The sequence below is a fragment of the Astyanax mexicanus genome, chromosome 11 (assembly GCF_023375975.1).
Source record: "Astyanax mexicanus isolate ESR-SI-001 chromosome 11, AstMex3_surface, whole genome shotgun sequence".
NCBI classification, from domain to species: Eukaryota; Metazoa; Chordata; class Actinopteri; order Characiformes; family Acestrorhamphidae; genus Astyanax; species Astyanax mexicanus.
Genome location: NC_064418.1, coordinates 11,048,082 through 11,065,984, shown reverse-complemented (window position 1 = coordinate 11,065,984; position 17,903 = coordinate 11,048,082). Strand labels below are relative to the sequence as shown.

The window sequence follows — 17,903 nt, the reverse complement described above, 5'->3', positions numbered from 1 at the left end:
GGCCAAGGTAACAGCAAGGGTTATCTCGGCTCATCCGACGTTTAGCAGGTTCAACCTGGGGAACGTGCCTCAGACCCTTCATATATCTAAACAAGCCCTTGTTTTAGTCTTACCTGATTACTGTGACCCTGCTTGAAGCAGAAGTCCACATGTGAACAAGATAGATATTGTCATCAACTGTGCCCTCTGGTGAAGTATGAGAAGTATATTTGGCATATTCTATGCTCAAGTTTCGCCATCCCAACAACAAGGCAGTAGAAAAGCTACTACAGTATTTCTGAGGATGCTTCACTAGCAGCATCCTGGAAACAGTCATGGGAGACGACTAGGCCCTTCCATGTCCAACAATACATCAGGGTCCCAAGAGGCGGTGTAAAAGGAGAAGACCTGCCACGCCACCTATAGACCTTACTGAGCCGCCTACATACTTCAAATCATCTCTGACTGCCGAGCACATTATTACTGGCTGCTCTCTATACAGACCATCCCAGAAAGAGAGAGAGAAAGAGAGAGAATGAGAGAAAGAGAGAGAGAAAGAGGATAAGAGAGAGAGAGGGCTCATGTTCATCTGGAACCCACCTAGCCCTAGCGCATTTATTAAACCTTTATTAAACACTGTCACTTAAAGGCCCCCAACCGTTGAGAATCGACCAGCCTAACTGATTTATCCTGCTAAAAGAGGTTCATCAGTCCAGCTTTAAAGAGAACTGACAGCAAATCTGATTGGAGGAAACGGTTGGTTTGGCTATTGACCTCCTGCTACACCTCTAATCCTACCAATCAGATTGGACAGACCTGTTAAGTCCTGTGAGAGCCCTCTGTAATTCGCGCGCTGTGAGACAGATGTCGCTGTTTCACTAGTTTTGTGATGATCTGAGAGTGGCTGAGACTGAAAGAGCTGAAAGCGCTGTGCTCTGCTGTCTGTACTCTCAGTGGGCGGGGCTTTGTAGCGCTGTTATCGTTGTAATTAATTTTGCTGCATCACTAAAACTCAACCTCGGTATTTCACCACTGCTAATTCAATATAGTTCCCATACTTATCAGTATCAGTTACAAACAAATACACTATCCAATCCCTGATTCCTATAAGCCCTATCTGGACGGGATCAGTTTCTTAGGGGGTCCTGGGGTCATTTTCTCTTTTATAGGGGTCCTTTGTGATTTTATTCCCATCCAAAACGACTATGTAAGTTTTTCTTAGATGTCCTTTGAGAAAATTACAGGCAGAATTACCTACAGTTTTTTTCTGAACTGTCAGGGTGGGTGCAGGAAGGACAAGCAAGCGGACGCAAATGCAAAGAATAACAAATTTAATAACGAAAACAAACATAAACATAAACTTAACTCAAAAGACCAGGACTGAGGAGTAATGGGAAAACACGAGGACCACTGACAGATGTAAAAACATACAAGGGTCGACACGGACTAGAAAACACAGACTATAAATAGTGGTGGACACAAACTGGAAACAGGAAACACCTGGGACTAAGGGGTGGAGTTACTAATGAACACAGGTAAGTGGAAAATTACTCGGGAGCACAGGCACGAGGAACAGGTAAACAAACAGAGAAACATGACAACAGACAGGAAACAGGGCAAAGACCTGACATGAAGTTTGTGGTAATCCGGTAATGCAATAATAAAATAGCTTTTTGTCCACAGCGACACACCATAATTACACTTATAGAGATCTACATAAACACAACAGCGAGTGAAAATGGACACAGCTCACAAATGCGTTTCCATATGGACTCCCACACTTTGTGGTTGTGAACTGTTCTTTTAAATTTTTGGTGGAATTTGGCTTCGCCCCAAACCGAAATAAGAGCCAATGTCTCTTATGTCTGCTACAGTGTCTTTTAGAGCGCTTAGTCATGTGACCAAGAAAGCCAAAAAAACTCACTAGTCCACCTATTTTTTCAATTGTAGTCCAGGAGCACAAGTTCTAGTAGAAGTGTGAAATAATTTTCACAGACGTCCCTCTGAGAAACTAATCCCATCCGGATAGGGCTATAGTCCCCAATCTGCTACCCACATAGCATGCCAATGTATGGGAATCCAACTGGAAACTGGCATCTACGTCTAGTCCACAGATTCCATGTTGGCTTCACATAGTATGGATATTATTAATAGGCACCATAAGGGTCAGTTATGGAAGCAGGAGGGTTTAAATTTTGTCCTGTCCACATTAGATGGGACTCATGTAAAAAGAAGATGGACTTTAGTGATGCCACCCATTTGGGAGGCCCAACAGGGTCACAGTAATATTACATTACATTACATTACATTACATTTGGCAGACGCTTTTGTCCAAAGCGACTTACAATAGTCAAGTACAATGTAAAATAAGTTTAAAGGAAAAACATCTTTGGATAGGGATAAAAGGAGGACAAAGGGGAATAATAGGATAGAGGAGTGAAGGAGAGGAAGAAGGAAATGAGGTTAGAAGTAGTTAGTGTGTTAGAGGTGTTAAGAGAGTAAGTGCTCTTTGAAGAGCTCTGTCTTCAGGAGTTTCTTAAAGATAGCGAGAGATTCTCCTGATCTGGTAGTGGAGGGTAGTTTGTTCCACCATTGGGGAACTCTGTATGAGAACAGTCTGGATTGCTTTGTGTGAATGTTTGGCAAAGCGAGGCGACGTTCACTGGAGGAGCGCAGCGGCCGGGAGGTAGCGTAAGCCTTCAGGAGCGAGTGCAGGTAGGAAGGAGCCTGTTCTGTCATCACCTTGTAGGCGATTGTAAGAGTTTTGAATTTGATGCGAGCATCAACTGGTAGCCAATGGAGCTCAATGAGCAGCGGGGTGACATGTGCCCGTTTTGGCTGGTTGAAGACCAGACGTGCTGCTGCGTTCTGGATCATCTGGAGTGGTTTTACTACACAGGCCGGGAGGCCAGTTTGCAGGGCATTGCAGTAGTCGAGGCGTGAGATGACGACCGCTTGCACCAGGAGTTGGGTGGCCTGTTGCGTCAGGAACGGTCTAATTTTTCGGATGTTATAGAGCGCAAAGCGGCAGGACCGAGCAACTGAGGCCACATGGTGCGTGAAGGAGAGTTGGTCATCAACCATAACACCCAGGTTCCTAGCAACCTTTGTCGGTGAGAGAGAGAGAGAGTCGATACTTATAGAGAATTTGTGTTGAAAAGATGGTTTTGCTGGTATAACCAGAAGTTCAGTCTTTGAGAGATTTAATTGAAGGTGATGCTCCCTCATCCATGAGGATATGTTAGAGAGACACTGCGAAATCCGTGCAGAGATTGAGTGATCTTCAGGTGAGAACGACAGGTATAGCTGGGTGTCATCAGCAAAGCAATGGTAGGAAAATCCGTGTGAGCGGATAACCTGACCAAGAGAGGTGGTGTATATGGAGAAGAGAAGGGGTCCCAGTACCGAACCTTGGGGAACCCCAGTGGATAAGGAGCGGGCTGAGGACAGCTGTCCTTGCCACGACACCTTGAACGAGCGCCCAGTGAGGTATGATCTGAACCATGACAGCACATTATCTGCGATCCCCATGTTTGAGAGTATAGTTAGGAGGAAGTCATGGTTGACTGTGTCAAATGCGGCCGAGAGGTCCAGCAGAATGAGCACTGAGGACTGACCTGCAGCTCTGGCAGTTTTCAACGCTTCAGTCACAGACAACAGAGCCGTCTCGGTAGAATGTCCTTTTTTGAACCCAGATTGGTTCTGGTCCAGAAGGTCATTCTGGGAGAGGAAGCCAGAGACCTGATTTAAAACTGCTCTTTCTAGTGTTTTAGAGAGAAAGGGTAGCAGTGAGACCGGTCTGTAGTTGTCAACCTGGGCGGGGTTGAGAGAAGGCTTTTTAAGCAGTGGACTTGTAACATGAATGTACATTTACATGTACAATGTACAAGCTTCCTCAAATCCTATGCCCACCTGGACCCCAGATAGCCCCCAAAAGGTTCCACCCATGTGAGCTACAACTAATCATTTTGACTGGGTAAGGTAATAACTCAAAGGTCAAACCAATGAGCCAACTAATGAAAAAAAAACCCAGCAAGCTAATTACTGGACCAGCATTAACCATTGATGTAACTAATGGATACATCAGTGAGCTAAATAATAGATAAACTAATTAATAAACCAATATATAAACAATGAGCTAACTAATTCATTAAACTAAAATCATTGAACCTAATAATGGCCAAACTGATGACCAAACCAATGGCCTTCTATCTAATGATAGAATCAATGGATATACCAATGGTCTGATCCAACCAATTAGCAAATTAACAAGAATATATTAATTGTAGGTGGCATGTTTGAGCAGAAAACTAATAAAATGTGCAGAGCAAGGTGTCCTCCAGGCCCAGGAATGGGAACCACTGATCTAACCAATTAATAATTGATGATCTATAACCAATGGATAAATCAACAATGTAACCAATGATTAAAACAATTGTCTAACCAATGGATAAACTAATTGCCTAACTACTGGATAATCAAATCTTACAAACCAATGAGATAATCAGATGATAAACCCTAGAACTATAAACAAACCATTAGTCAAACAATGGATAAATGAGCAAGCTAATCAATGGATAAATCAACAAACTAACGAATGGATAAACTCATGATCCTATGGATAAATGATGGAACCAACTAGTGGAAAAACCTGACAAACCTATAAACCAATGAGATAATAAATTGATAAGCCCATGAACTGTAAACAATAAATGAACCAATGAGCAAATTAATGGATAAACCAATTAGCCAAACAATGATAAACCAATGATCTCATCAATAGATAAATCAATGACCAATGCAAACTAATGCTCTAACTAATGGATACACACAGGTAACAAAACAATAAACCAACGAAACAATGGACAAACACATGATGTATATCGTACATAAACAAATGAGATATTTAATGGGTAAACCAATATAAGAACTATAACCAATGAGTGAACCAATGAGTAAATTAATGGGTCAATCAATTAGCCAAGCAATGGATAAAGCAATGAGCTAATCAATGGATAAATTAATGATCTAACTAACAAATAAACCAATGATCTGACTAATAGATAACCAAATGCACTAACCAGTTGATAAATCAATGATCAACGAATAAACCAGAGGACCAATTAGTAAATCAATTGTAAATACCAGAGTTAACAAATTAACGAAAATGATAACTAAGTATTGATAACTAAGTGATGGGATTACTAATGAGTTAGATACGTAACCAATAACCAACTCAATCATAGCGCAGGGGGCGGGGCATGTCTCAATACGGGTGGGAAAAACCCAGCTCTCCCTGCCACGGAGCGCACAAAGCGCGCGGAGCCTCCTCAGGTCCCCCGGTGCTCCCGGCACGTGACCCAACATCTGCTGCTGTCGGTAGCAACTCGCGAGAAAGCAAACAAACGCTGGGGACCCGGACCGGGCTGTCCGGGGTTCACACGCACCCGTATACTCGCCTCGCGCACAGAGCAGCGCGCGCTCACGGCTGCGTTGTTTCTGGTGGGCTCCTCGACTCCTCTCACTCTGGAGTGAGGTGAACTCGGATTGTGAGAGTGTGAGTGAGCGTATTCTCCGAGCATGCCGCTTTTCCACTGACCGGGGGGAGCACGGTAACCGCCACGGTGGAGGCGCGCGGCTCTCGGATCGCCGCGCTCCTGCAGGGGCTGGGATGCGCTCCCGGCACGTCCCGCTTCCTCCCGGGCTTCGGGGCTGAGCAGGAGTCCGCGGCCCCGGGGCGCCGGCCGAGGAGGTCGCAGTCCACGCGCAGCAGGATGCCGGTGATGAGGGGACTGCTGGCGCCCCAGAACACCTTCCTGGACACCATCGCCACCCGCTTCGACGGCACCCGTAAGTACCTGCCGGGGAGCGAGCTGCGCCCACCCAAAGGGGCTTTGTTATTGTCTTTTAATGGGCTTTTGTTTGGGGGACTCTGGTTGGTTTTGGCTGGAAGTACGGGGTTCATTGTAAGCTTTTTTTCTGAACTTCTGAGATGAGCTCTGATTGTGTTATTTTGAATGTTCTTTTGGTTGTAAATCCAGTTTTGTGTCTAAGGTGCTCTGGGTTTTGTTTGGGGTAATCTGGTTGATTTTGTTTGGGATGCTCTGTAGGGTTTTGTTTGGGTAATTTGGTAGGTTTTGTTTGGGATACTCTAGGCTTTTGTTTGGGGTACTCTTTAAGGTTGTGTCTGGGAAATTTGGGGGGTTTTGTTTAGGATACTCTTTAAGGTTTTGTTTGGGGTAATCTGGTGGGTTTTGTTTGGGATACTCTAAGATTTTTTTCTGGGTAATTTGGTGGGTATTGTTTGGGATACACTCTAGGGTTTTGTCTGAGAAATTTGGTGGGTTTTGTTTGGTGTACTTTGTAGGGTTTTGTTTGTGGTACTTTGCTGGGTTCTGCTCAGGATACTCTAGTGGGTTTTATCTGGGCTAATCTGGTGGATTTTGTTTAGGATACTCTAGTGGGTTTTGTCTGGGGTATAATCTGGTGGGTTTTTCTTAGAATACACTGGGTTTTATCAGGGCTAAATTGATGGATTTTTTTTGGACTAATCTAGTGGGTTTTGTCTGGGGTAATCTGGTGGATTTTGTTTGGGATACACTGGGTTTTATCATGGCTAAATTGGTGGATTTTGTTTGGACTAATCTAGTGGGTTTTGTCTGGGGTAATCTGGTGGATTTTGTTTGGGATACTCTGGGTTTTGTCTGGGGTAATCTGATGGATTTTGTTTGGGATACTCTAGTGGGTTTTGTCTGGGCTAATCTGGTGTATTTTGTTTGGGATACTCTAGTGGGTTTTGTCTGAGGTAATCTGGTGGGGGATTTGTCTGAGCAGGTTATTTTAAATGCTTTTTGAAGACTCATCTGGGGTAGTTTATAATTGTTCATTTAGCAAATTATTTTGAGCTATTATGGATTTTAGTTTGGGGTACTCTTGTGGGTTTTGTCTGAAAATACAATGCTCCTTTGGAACTTTTGTTTGAACCTTTAAGGTGGAGTTTGATTTATTATTTTGAATGTTGTTTTGGGACTACTTTAAGGGGATTTATGTCTAATTCTGGTCTCTTTTCAGATAGATTTTAGTTTGAACGAGTAGTTTTAAAGGTTCTTTTGGGCTTGTTTTATGATATGCCCTGCATGTGTGGACTTTTTCATTCAGCATTTGTTTGGGTTCTTCTAGTGGCTTTTAGAAATATTTCTCACAAGCTTTTGTTGCACAGGGTAAATAACATTCTGAAGCAAGATCACAGCATATTTAAAAGACTTTCCATTTAAACAAACCAGGAACCATTTGACACGTACATACTGTATGTTGTGTTGTGGTTTTATATTTAGACATTGTTTAGACATTCTGATGGGTTGTGTTTGCTGTATTATAGAATATTTCATACTTTGTTATTATAATTTTTATTTTTGGGAAAGCTGGGGGAAATGGCCAGCTATTTGCCAGTAGCTCTGTGTGGTGAAACAGGATTGCTGCTGTGCTGAGTTTACACCTGGCCGTGTCAATAGGAGGCCAGATGGCCACAAAGGAACCCTGTAAGTGTTTGTTCAGCAGTGGGGCCAAGCTGTGGTGTTTTTATGGGATGGAGGATTTTCCCATTTCTGTATTTGTTCAGTCTAGGACAGAGTCTTGCTATTCTAGGTTTTATGTCTTCTATTATTGTGTCTCAGGCTTTGCTTTGTTTCCAGTACTTTGTGGTTCTCTCTCAGGTCCTCTACTGTCATTAACAGAAGGCGATATGGTGCAGGCCTGCAGCAGCAGCAGGCTGTAGATCAGGCGCTGTGCTGGAGGAAGCAGGATCTGTTAAATTACAGTGAAGACTCCTTGGTTCTTCATCGCAGACGGTTCCTCTGTCCGTGGTGCTGAACAGGCAGTGCAGGCTGTGCGCGAGGCTGAGCGCGAGGCTGTGTGAGGGAGAAGCTGATTGTATTGTCTGAGGCCAGCTCTCTCGCGCTCTTTGTTCAGTGTTCTCCGCTCTGCTTCTCCGTTTTCTGTCTTCTGCTGGATTTTACATCATCCTGCTCTGCTCTGGCTGCTGGACCAGCTGGGAGAAGAAACTGAAGAAACAAAACAAAGGGGAGTGTGTTCACATGCTCAGCGCTGTGCTTTAGAACAGAAGGCCGCGTGCGTTTGTGGGCGCGCGCACGGTGTGAGCGTGTGTGGGCGGAGGGTGTTGCGGAGCGCGTGTCTCTTCTCTCTCTCTCTCTCTCTCTCTCTCTCTCTCTCTCTCTCTCTCTCTCTCTCTCTCTCTCTCTCACTCTTTCTCTCTCCTTCTCTTTTTCTCTATCTTCGTTATAATATGTGTCTCTCTCTCTCTCTCTCTCTCTCTCTCTCGCTCGCTCTCCTTTTCTGTCTTCGTTCTTATATGTGCGTCTCTCTCTCTTCTTATCAAAATCTGCCTGTGTCTCTCTCTGTCTTTCTTTCTGTTTTTCTTCTTTCTAATCCCTCTCTCTTTCTTTCTATCCATATCTTTATTCTAATGTCTCTTTTCCTTTTCTTACCAGCCTGTCTCTCTTTGCCCCCTCTCTCTCAATTTTTTTTTTCTCACACAATGATTTTCTTTCTTTCTTTCTTTCTTTCTTTCTTTCTTTCTTTCTTTCTTATTACTAAGCCTCTCTCTTTTTTCTTTATATGTTTCTCGATCTCTTTTATTACAATTTCTGTCTCTCTTTGCTGTCTGTATCTCTCTCTTAAACCTTGTGCATACATGTGCAAGTGTGTGTGTGTGTGTGTGTGTGTGTATAACCCCTACTCAGTGGTTTTACTGCAGCCTATAAAATGGGGATGTACTGAAAGGATTTTATTTTGTCCGAAACTGAAACCGAACAAAATAAAACATTTATCTGAAGGCCAAATACAGAATTCCAAACACATTTTTATAGCGTTGTTGTATACTTGTATTCTTTCTCTTCTGTATCTCTTGGTTAACAAACACATGTGTATGCAGTGTGTGTTAGGGTCTGTTCAAAGCACTCCCCAACTGTAGGGGGAGCCCAAGAGCAAAAATACCAATTCACACATAATACTACTTTACATTTGTACTTGTATCTTCATGTATTCCGTATTCCTGAGAGTATAACTTTAAAATCAAGGGACAGCAGAGTGTTAATTGATCATAAAGACTTTCCTTAGAGAACAGCTTGGAAATGCATTTAAGATTCCTCAAACCAGTGTTACGTGCACACCATCTTAGAAGACATTACCACCCACAGTGGAAAGTGCAGTGCGTGGTAATGATTGTGACTGGTAGCATCTGGCTAAATCTGTCCGTGCAAACAAAAAAAGACAATAAACTCTGACAGAAATCATATCAACGTTTAATGCAGGTCATTGCAGCATTCTTCCATACTTTCAGACGACATGGCAAAAGTCATGGGACTCATCTCAGTAAAGGTTGTGTAAATAAGACCATGTTTTACAGGCTATGATTCAAACTTGGGTGTGATGCTGGAATGAACGGCGTGTGAAAGCGGCCCTTCTGTGCAACAAAACATCCAATAGACTTTCAGACTCAGTTGCAGCTCCTGATCTGCCAGCACTCTCTAAAACAACACAACAGATCTAAGCTCGTCTTTAGCCCAGGTTCAATTCATTATAAACAACACTTTATATCAAAAGCTTGGGGATATCAAACGTTTTTAGTAGGATTTTACTAAAAAAAAAGCAGTGAAAAGAGAAATAGAGACCTTGCATTTAATAGCTGATTTAACTGGAAATGAAAGCCATTACCAGGTGCTCTCTGACTTTGGCACAGTGCAGTTATAGAGACTCTGCCAACACTATTGCTACCCTTTAGTAGGGGTTTAAAAGGAGCTCTATAATAGAAAACTGTATCGATCTAGGCATGGTTAAATAAGGAGAATTCAGTGACAATCTGTAAACCTTGTTCCTTCTTTAAAAGTACATCCAGTAAATCAACTTTAACGCATTTCATTATTCTGGAAACTTTAACGTAACTTTTTTTGTGTTAGCAAAATATGTAAATCTCATAACTAAATATTCCTGTCTTACGCTTTTCTCTTCTTTTTCTCCTTTTCTCTGAGGTGAACTGGGTGAAGTGGGTGTGTTACAACAGGACAACACTAAATTAGTCAGGCCAGTAATACTCTAGGACCAGGAATCAGAACCACTGGCTTAGTGTTTTTCTCCAGTGTTATAATCAGGTACATAAAATGCCAGAAAACCCAATTCCAGGTAACAAGCCAGACTATTGTTTTTTTTTTTTTTTTTTTTTTTTGCTAATTAGACGGATTGCTGTCAAGTCCAACTGTTTTTAATAACACCAGGTTTAACATCATTTTTATGCTCTGCTTGTTAGGGTGGGGTGATATGGCCCTTAAATAATATCCAAAAAAAATTCAGGGTATATTTGTGAGAACGATATTCTTGGCGACAGACAATACGTTGAAAATAAATATTAATTAAAAATTCACTAGTGCAACCAAATGAAAATTAAATTGTAATTGGTGATATTATTGCATTTGATATGATTTGGCACACCCCTATTGAGATTTTCATCAGATTGTTGATGATGTAACATGTCATGATATTAATAATTGAAGTAAATTAAGAAATACTGGACTCTCACCCTCTCTCTCTCTCTGTATCTCTCTATTTGTATCTTTTGTCTGTATCTTTCTTACTTTTTTCTTTCTTTCTTTCTTTTTTCTTACTAATGTGTCTTACTTTTACTCACTCTGTCTGTCTCTTTACTTGTAGCTTTCTCTCTTTGTGTCCGTATCTGCCTCTATCTCTCTTCATTGTAATATGTGTCTCTCTCTCTTTTCTTACCAAAGTATCTCTCTCTTTCTTTCTCTCTCTCTCCCTCTCTCTCTCTCTCTCTCTCTCTCTCTCTGTATATCCAACACGTCAAACATGTGATAATACCAATAAAGCACTCCATATATCCAGGATTAAACAATACTGGACATAAAAATTAGAACAGTGTGAATTTCCCTTTTTGCTACAAAGAGCAAAAAAATTGTACCCTGATGCTTCATATGGCCCTAAAAGAATATTTCCATATTTTAGGGTATTTTGGCGATACAATGCATACAATGCACAGACATCCCTAATACTAGCTTATATTAATTTAAATAAAGTGTTTGGTATCATTCATTATACTCAGTATCTGTTTGCTTTACTACCTCTTCACAAACTGGCTGTTTTCAAGCTGAAAGATCTGAGCTGTACAGGTCTAGAATAGTAACTGATAGAAGCTGAGCTACTTGAAACGTACCTTCCGCATTTGTTGTTTATCAAAAGACCAAATGAAATGTATTGCACTCTGTTAGCATGTCTGCTGGGTTATAAAGACTGTTCAGTGTTTAATAAATATTTATAAAGAATGTTGTTATTTTGTTGAAAAGCAAGAAAAAAAATGCATGTAGGCTGTTAAATTTATTTGGTGTTGAAAAAAGTGACAAAATGAAAATGAAAACCTGCAAAAGAAAAAAAAACGTGTTCAGTATTCTGTATGAACATTTTGTTTCTTTTCTGTTTGTCTGTTTCCTCCAAAAACACAGACAAACACAGACAGACACAGACATCTTAGAATGTTTCGCCTAAGGGGGCGTGTCCCGGTGGGAAAGTGACATCAATGTATACCCTCTCTATATATAGGATTAGATTGATCTCTTACATCTATATTGAATCGATGATCACCTCAACCAGACAAAAGACATGAACTGTCTCAGTGAGTCAGATATCTCCTGCTCTCTTCATCTCTTTTTATGTAGAGAAGATAAGACCATCCCCCACTGGATCTGAGAACCATTCTGTGCTCATTTCTGCATATATTTAACCCCCAACTCTGCTCTGACCCAACCAAGCCATCAATGCAGAATCATTACCGTGAGATGGCATCAAAATGAAGACAAAAAACACTCTCTCTCTCTTTCTCTCTCTATCTCTCTCACTCTCTCCCCCTCTTTCTCTCTCACTCTGTCCTCCCATCAAGGCTGTGAGGCTCAGGCAGAGTGATCAGTATAATTCTGAGTGCATAAACGCAGGCCGTTCCCCTTTCAAAGCACACGCACACACACACACACACACACACACACACACACACACACACACACACACACACACACACACACACACACATTCGACTAATTACACACCTCCAGCAGTAGAAGTGCAGTCATTGTAATTAACTCCCGCCAGTGTCAAAGATGCATGGAGGCCTCTTGCCTGCTGGTTGGGAACAGGGACAGTGCACTTGTTCAGAAGCAGGGTGCCGCAGAACTCGACTAAACATATAAGAAGTGCATCAGCTCAGCTAAGCCCTGACACACACACACACACACACACACACACACCCTCATTAATTCACATCCCAGAATGACGAACGAAAAAATAAACGGGCGCACGGTTCAGGTCTGGTTGCCGAGCGAGTTGGCAGTGATGTCACATTCAGAGCTTCGGAATAACAGCCAGGCAAGTGTCAACACAGTGGCAGGCCAGAAATCAGCCAATCGTAATCCTGACAGGCTCGAACAAACAAATAACCTTTAAATCTGTCACAGAACGCATTTACCCAGTATTTAAGATCATATCTAATGTGGATATAGAAATTTTGAGAGTTTGTTTGGGATGATAACTGCTCAGATATTGTCTATCACAACAAGTGTTTACTAGAACTGCACTACTTATTTTTGTCAACCAAAATGATTTGGAGTAACACTGCATTTACACTGCTCTGTCACGTCATTGCACATAATCGCAATGCCCCTCTTCAACTGCTCATGTGTGGGCGTTACAAAGGTGTTCCCAGCATCGTCCAGTTAAATCGTTTAAGTAAATGGAAAATGCTTTTACACAAGCTATTATTATTTCTTATTATTATATGTATGTACAAATATAAATGTTTGACTAAGCTTCATTACACTGTCTAGTGAGCAGCATATAGGCTAACAAAAGCAAACTTTTCAAATTAAACACACATGTAACTTGGTTAGCACTACTGAGTTAAATGTATGTTTGGAATAGCACCATTGAGTTAGCTAAGTGTATGACTAGAATAGCACATAGTCATAAATTTATGATTAGAATTGTAGCACTTAGCTTTAATTGTAGCTAACTAATAAATGTAACACATGTTACAATTATAGTGTATATAATTTATTGTGCTTTGTTGTTATGTACAGTGAGTGTTTTTTTTTTAAATCAAAACACAAACACAAGTTTAGGCAAATTAATTTATTTAATGTTAAAAATAAGTTAAAAATATATATTTTTAAACTGGCGAAAAATTTGTTGGGTATTCGGCCATACATTTTTATTTGGATGAAACCATCCTACTTACCACCCTGTTGTTATTTCTACCTATATTATAATTTTCTTATTATAGAGCACCCAGGGGGACTATACTATAAACTATAAGCTCTGCTCTGATTGGCTAGTTTATGGCACAGAAATTAATGCCTACACTACAGTTTTGGAGATCTGATCCAGTAGATTTGTCAGTCCGACAATCAAGCCTGTTCTGGCGTGGTGTGAATCTGATTTTTGGATTTTTCTTTTTTACAATCTGTAGCAAAGTATGGATCTGTGGAACATTAACAGCTGGCTGCAGCTTGGCTTTATTGGCCTAGATGATCAATTAGACACACTCCTGAGTGATAACAGAGAAAAGCGTTTTTCTTTAGGTCCAAAACAAGACAAAAACTCCTGTTGAAGGCACCTACTGTGTGACTCTTTTCTTTGGGCAGTGAGCCAGGTGGTCAAAGCTTTCTTTCTCTCTCTCTCTCTCTCTCTCTCTCTCTCTTTCTCTGTATCACTTTTTCAAACCATTCTAGCTTCTATTTTTCGGCAGCAGGAGTCAGACACCATCGATCGTCTGCAGTAATACAGGGTCGTGATCCTGTATGATCTATTCTTGACTAAGATAGATGGATGTATGGTAGAAAAGCCGGTGCGTACAGTGTGGGCTGCACTAGTGGAGACCCTTCAGGGACGGAACAACCCCTGCAGAATAAGGCGGAGTTCTGCGGTGCAGAAAAGACATTTTTATGCCTCTTACTCGCTCAAGTTCTTATCTCAGCCTTTCTTTCTACAACAAGTCAGCGCCGCTCTCCTTCTAATCCGTGTGTGTGTTGCTGATAAGATTAGTGACTGGAAGCACAATGAGTTCAGCTCAGATCTTCTTAGCGGAGTCGCATTGCGACTGAGAGCGCCCCCTGTTGGGAGATAAGTTTGTGCCGAACAACCTTGATTCATGCAAAAGACTGGGGCCAGATGTTTTGCCCATCCCCCAATCCAGCAGTTATCGTAAGAAACCTGCAGCATCACATCAAATGATTTACAGGGATGAACAGATTACATTAGGTGCTATTCGAGGTGAAATTAAATAAACAATAATATAATGATTTAATGCGATATTCAGGCAGAGAAGTGACATTATTCAGTTATTCAGAAGTGATAACAGGTGCATAGCTGCAGGTGGGCCTGGGGGGAGGCCTGCACATGCTCACTTTGAAGCCAAGGTCCTGCTGATGCATCCTAATACAGGATAAACTAAAGTCACAGAGATCTTTATTGCAGTGCTGTTGTTTCCCAACAAACTCTCCTATTATCTATCCTATAATCTTCTGTTTGTGGTGGGGATGGAGGTGAATGCAGGCACTTCCTGGTGCCGTCTTTTTGCATCTATTGCGTGTGCCATTTCCCAATCACCATCACTGTGTAGTCTTTTCCCCCAGACTGCCTTCTACAATGTGTGTACTCATTATGTGTTAATTAAGCTTGCCTGGCTTTAGTGTTCCAGGCAATAAGAGCAAGTTACAGATTTCGCTTCTAAGAATGATTGTTTACTAAATGCTGCAAAAGCCACTCATGCATTAACCCATTGAACCCTATGGACTGATGTTACATCCAAAATCGCACCTTGTGTTCTCACTTGTGTACTCAGGAATGCCTTTACGCATCAGCATAAACTATATATGGTTAGAAAGGGCGGAACTTACTCTTTCTAATAATAGTTACATCACAGTGCAGTAAAGCATCTGCCAGAAATTCATTGGAAAAAAAAAACTTATTAAAAAAAATTTGATCTTCTTAAAAGTTTATTTTTGGCATAATCATATTTATTATAATAATACAAGAAAAATAAGTCCACCTGATGCTGTCCATATACTTTATCAAAGTAATAAGCCATGTAATGAACTATCATCAATATTCTTATGCTTTTAACTCATATACACTATAGACTATTTAAAGTCTATACATTCAAAAATATGTAAAAAAAAGAAAAAAAAAAAAAAAACAGGCACTTGGTAAAATTTTGACCAAAACATGGCAGTTGCAGGAAAATATAACAATTCTGCAATGTTTTACATGTCAAATAATTACATTTTTGAGCAGCTATAAAGTTTCTGGAGTAAAAGAGCTCATGACATGTGGCTGTTTGATATAATTACTGTGTTATAAGACCTGAAAGAGGAACTGACAAAAACACACCAAAACAGGCTATGGTTATGCCAGCATTGTCTGTGAAGGTGGTTATTGCTAAAATGTACCTTAAAAATGTAAAGACTAGGATGTTAACTTTTATATAACTTATAAATCTATTTCAGTTTAGATAATCCACTATAAAAGTGAGACTCGATTGCTAAAACTAATTAAATTGACTAGCCCAACTAAGCTAGTGATTGTGAAATGTGCTATGCTTAGTGAACCTTAGCTGAAGCTGATTGCTTACTGAAGGGAAAATTAGCCATCTCAGGGTGTTTCTTCTGTATTCGTCTGGGCTCTCCATATTTTAGATTTACTGCTAATATTTAATCACGTTTTACTCGATTTACTAGCTTTTTAGACAGATGCCAAGGCTTTCTAGACTGTTTAGCACCTAATGAAAGGAGATTTTGTGTTCTATACCTGGCAAACCTGAGTGTGGAAATGCCACTCATTGTTCAAATATAAATATACTGACTACAGAAAGGCTTGTGCTTGAACGTATCATGCTTCCTCCGTATACAGTATGATGACACCTCCTTCATATCACATCCTTTACAGTTACTACAGGTAATCTACTCCTTATTGGCTCTTTAATTAAGCAAAAACAACAGCCTCTTTGTGGTGGCAGATTTCTTTTCTTTCTTTTTTTTTTTGCATTGCGATTAATGTGTGCAGAGAATTGTGGGTAACTGAAGGCAGTGAAGGATACATTCAAACATTTTCTGCATTTCTTGGCAGTATGAAAGGGATACTTCATTTTGAAACAGCCTTCAATGACATAGCAGCTGAGAAATGCAGCCCACCTCAGCTGTAGCATATACTAGGCGTTGGAATGCAGATAATGATTCGTTTAGCCTTGAAAATGTTCCTAACACTCACTCTCCCACTTTCTTTTGTGAAGATGTCACTTTCTGGAACCAAGAAATGGGGGTTCGTGATTAAGGATCATATGTAGAACCTTTATTTTTGAGAGGGTACCAAAGTAATCCCTTGGTGCCATCTAGTTGCGGTTCTTTGGGAAGCCAAGAAGAGGCAAAATGTGTTATTCTATTTTTATTCATCTCACTGGTGAGCTCCTGTCTTGCTGTACACTCCCACCAGCCTCGCACGGCTTTTTAAATCAGCCATGTATATTCATTAAAGTTAGTCATGTATATTCATTTTGGCTGCCTGCTCTTAATAATCAGGTTAGAGTCTGTGCACCAGATGGACCTCTCCTGGGTATATGTGTGTGTGTGTGTGTCTTGGTGACTCCTCTGCTTTAATCACTTTGCGTTTCCTGCAGACCGTCCACTGAATTTGTTCCAGTCAAGTGGTGGAGATTTTGGCCTGCTGCCCCTCACCTGTGAGAGCGAATCAGATGCTATCTGTCTTTCTTCCACAGCCCCTTGTATTTCACCCTGACTATCTGTCTATCTTTCTGTCTGGCTACAGAAAAGGCCATGTTTTTATCGCTGGATGTGGAGAAAAAGAAAGGTGTCATAGTCTCTTAGCTGTACCTGCTGCATTATACACTTTTCCAGTCTGTCCACAGAATATTTTCCCAAATTTCTATTTTGCCTTGGAACTTCGCTCCATTTCTTTCTTTGTTTTTCTTTCTTTTCTTTCTTGAATCATTAAAAGCAGTGTTCTCAAGACTCACGCACCTCAGCGAGTTCACACGCTCACACGCCACACATGGTATTTCTTACGCTTGCCAATCCATCAGCTGTATGTTATAATGTACTCTCTTTGAGCCAATCAGAATATAGATATTTGATCTAGTCAAAGAGGGTGGAGTTTCAGCCAACCCAACACCCCCCCCCCCCTTGAACAACTGAAGAACTGCGCACAGCCACCATCCACCCACCCCCCGCCGTTGAACAACTGAAGAAGAACAGCGCGCACCCACCAACACCCACCCCCCCCCCCCCCCCCCCCCAGTCTCACCAGTCTCACTCCCACTAAACTTCAAAACTTGAGAGCCCTGATTAACAGTGACCTTAACTGAGGCAAGTGAGAGCTGCAGGTCTGTTGTTTTGGGTTCTTTTGCAACCTCATGGATGAGCTGTTCATGCCCCTTTGGAGTAATTTTGAAAGGCTGGGGAGGTGATTTCTTCATTTGTGAATACAGTAACAGCTCTCTTTGTGGTACTTTAATCACTGATTTTTACTGTGGAGTAGGCAGAGATTTTGGCCTGCTGCTTCTCATCTGTGAGAGCAAATCAGATGCTATCTGTCTTTCTTCCACGGCCCCTCGTTTTTCTCCCTGACTATCTGTCTCTCTTTCTGTCTGGCTACAGAAAAAGCCATGTTTTTATTGCTGGCCAGGAGGAAAAGCAATGTGTCATAGTCTCTTAGCTGTGCCTGCTGCATTGTACACTTTTCCTGTCAGTCCACAGAATATTTCCCCAAAGTCCTGGGGATCATCAAAATGTTTGTAGGCAAATGTGAGATGGACCTTTGTGAACTTTTTGTTCCTTAGT

At 41.3% G+C, this 17,903-nt stretch overlaps 2 protein-coding genes across 2 annotated transcripts in view; one reads left to right on the top strand and one right to left on the bottom strand.

Moving 5' to 3' along the window:
• Positions 1-17,903, bottom strand: part of armc8 (armadillo repeat containing 8) — a 318,657-nt gene that overhangs the window by 56,648 nt on the left and 244,106 nt on the right. The gene's annotated exons all lie outside the window — the stretch shown is intronic.
• kcnh3 (potassium voltage-gated channel, subfamily H (eag-related), member 3) overlaps positions 5,272-17,903 on the top strand; it is a 220,959-nt gene continuing 208,327 nt past the window's right edge. Inside the window, exon 1 of the mRNA XM_022680490.2 lies at positions 5,272-5,829. Within this exon, the coding sequence (XP_022536211.2) occupies positions 5,754-5,829 (76 nt within the window). The 5' untranslated portion in view covers positions 5,272-5,753. The remainder of the gene's footprint in view (positions 5,830-17,903) is intronic.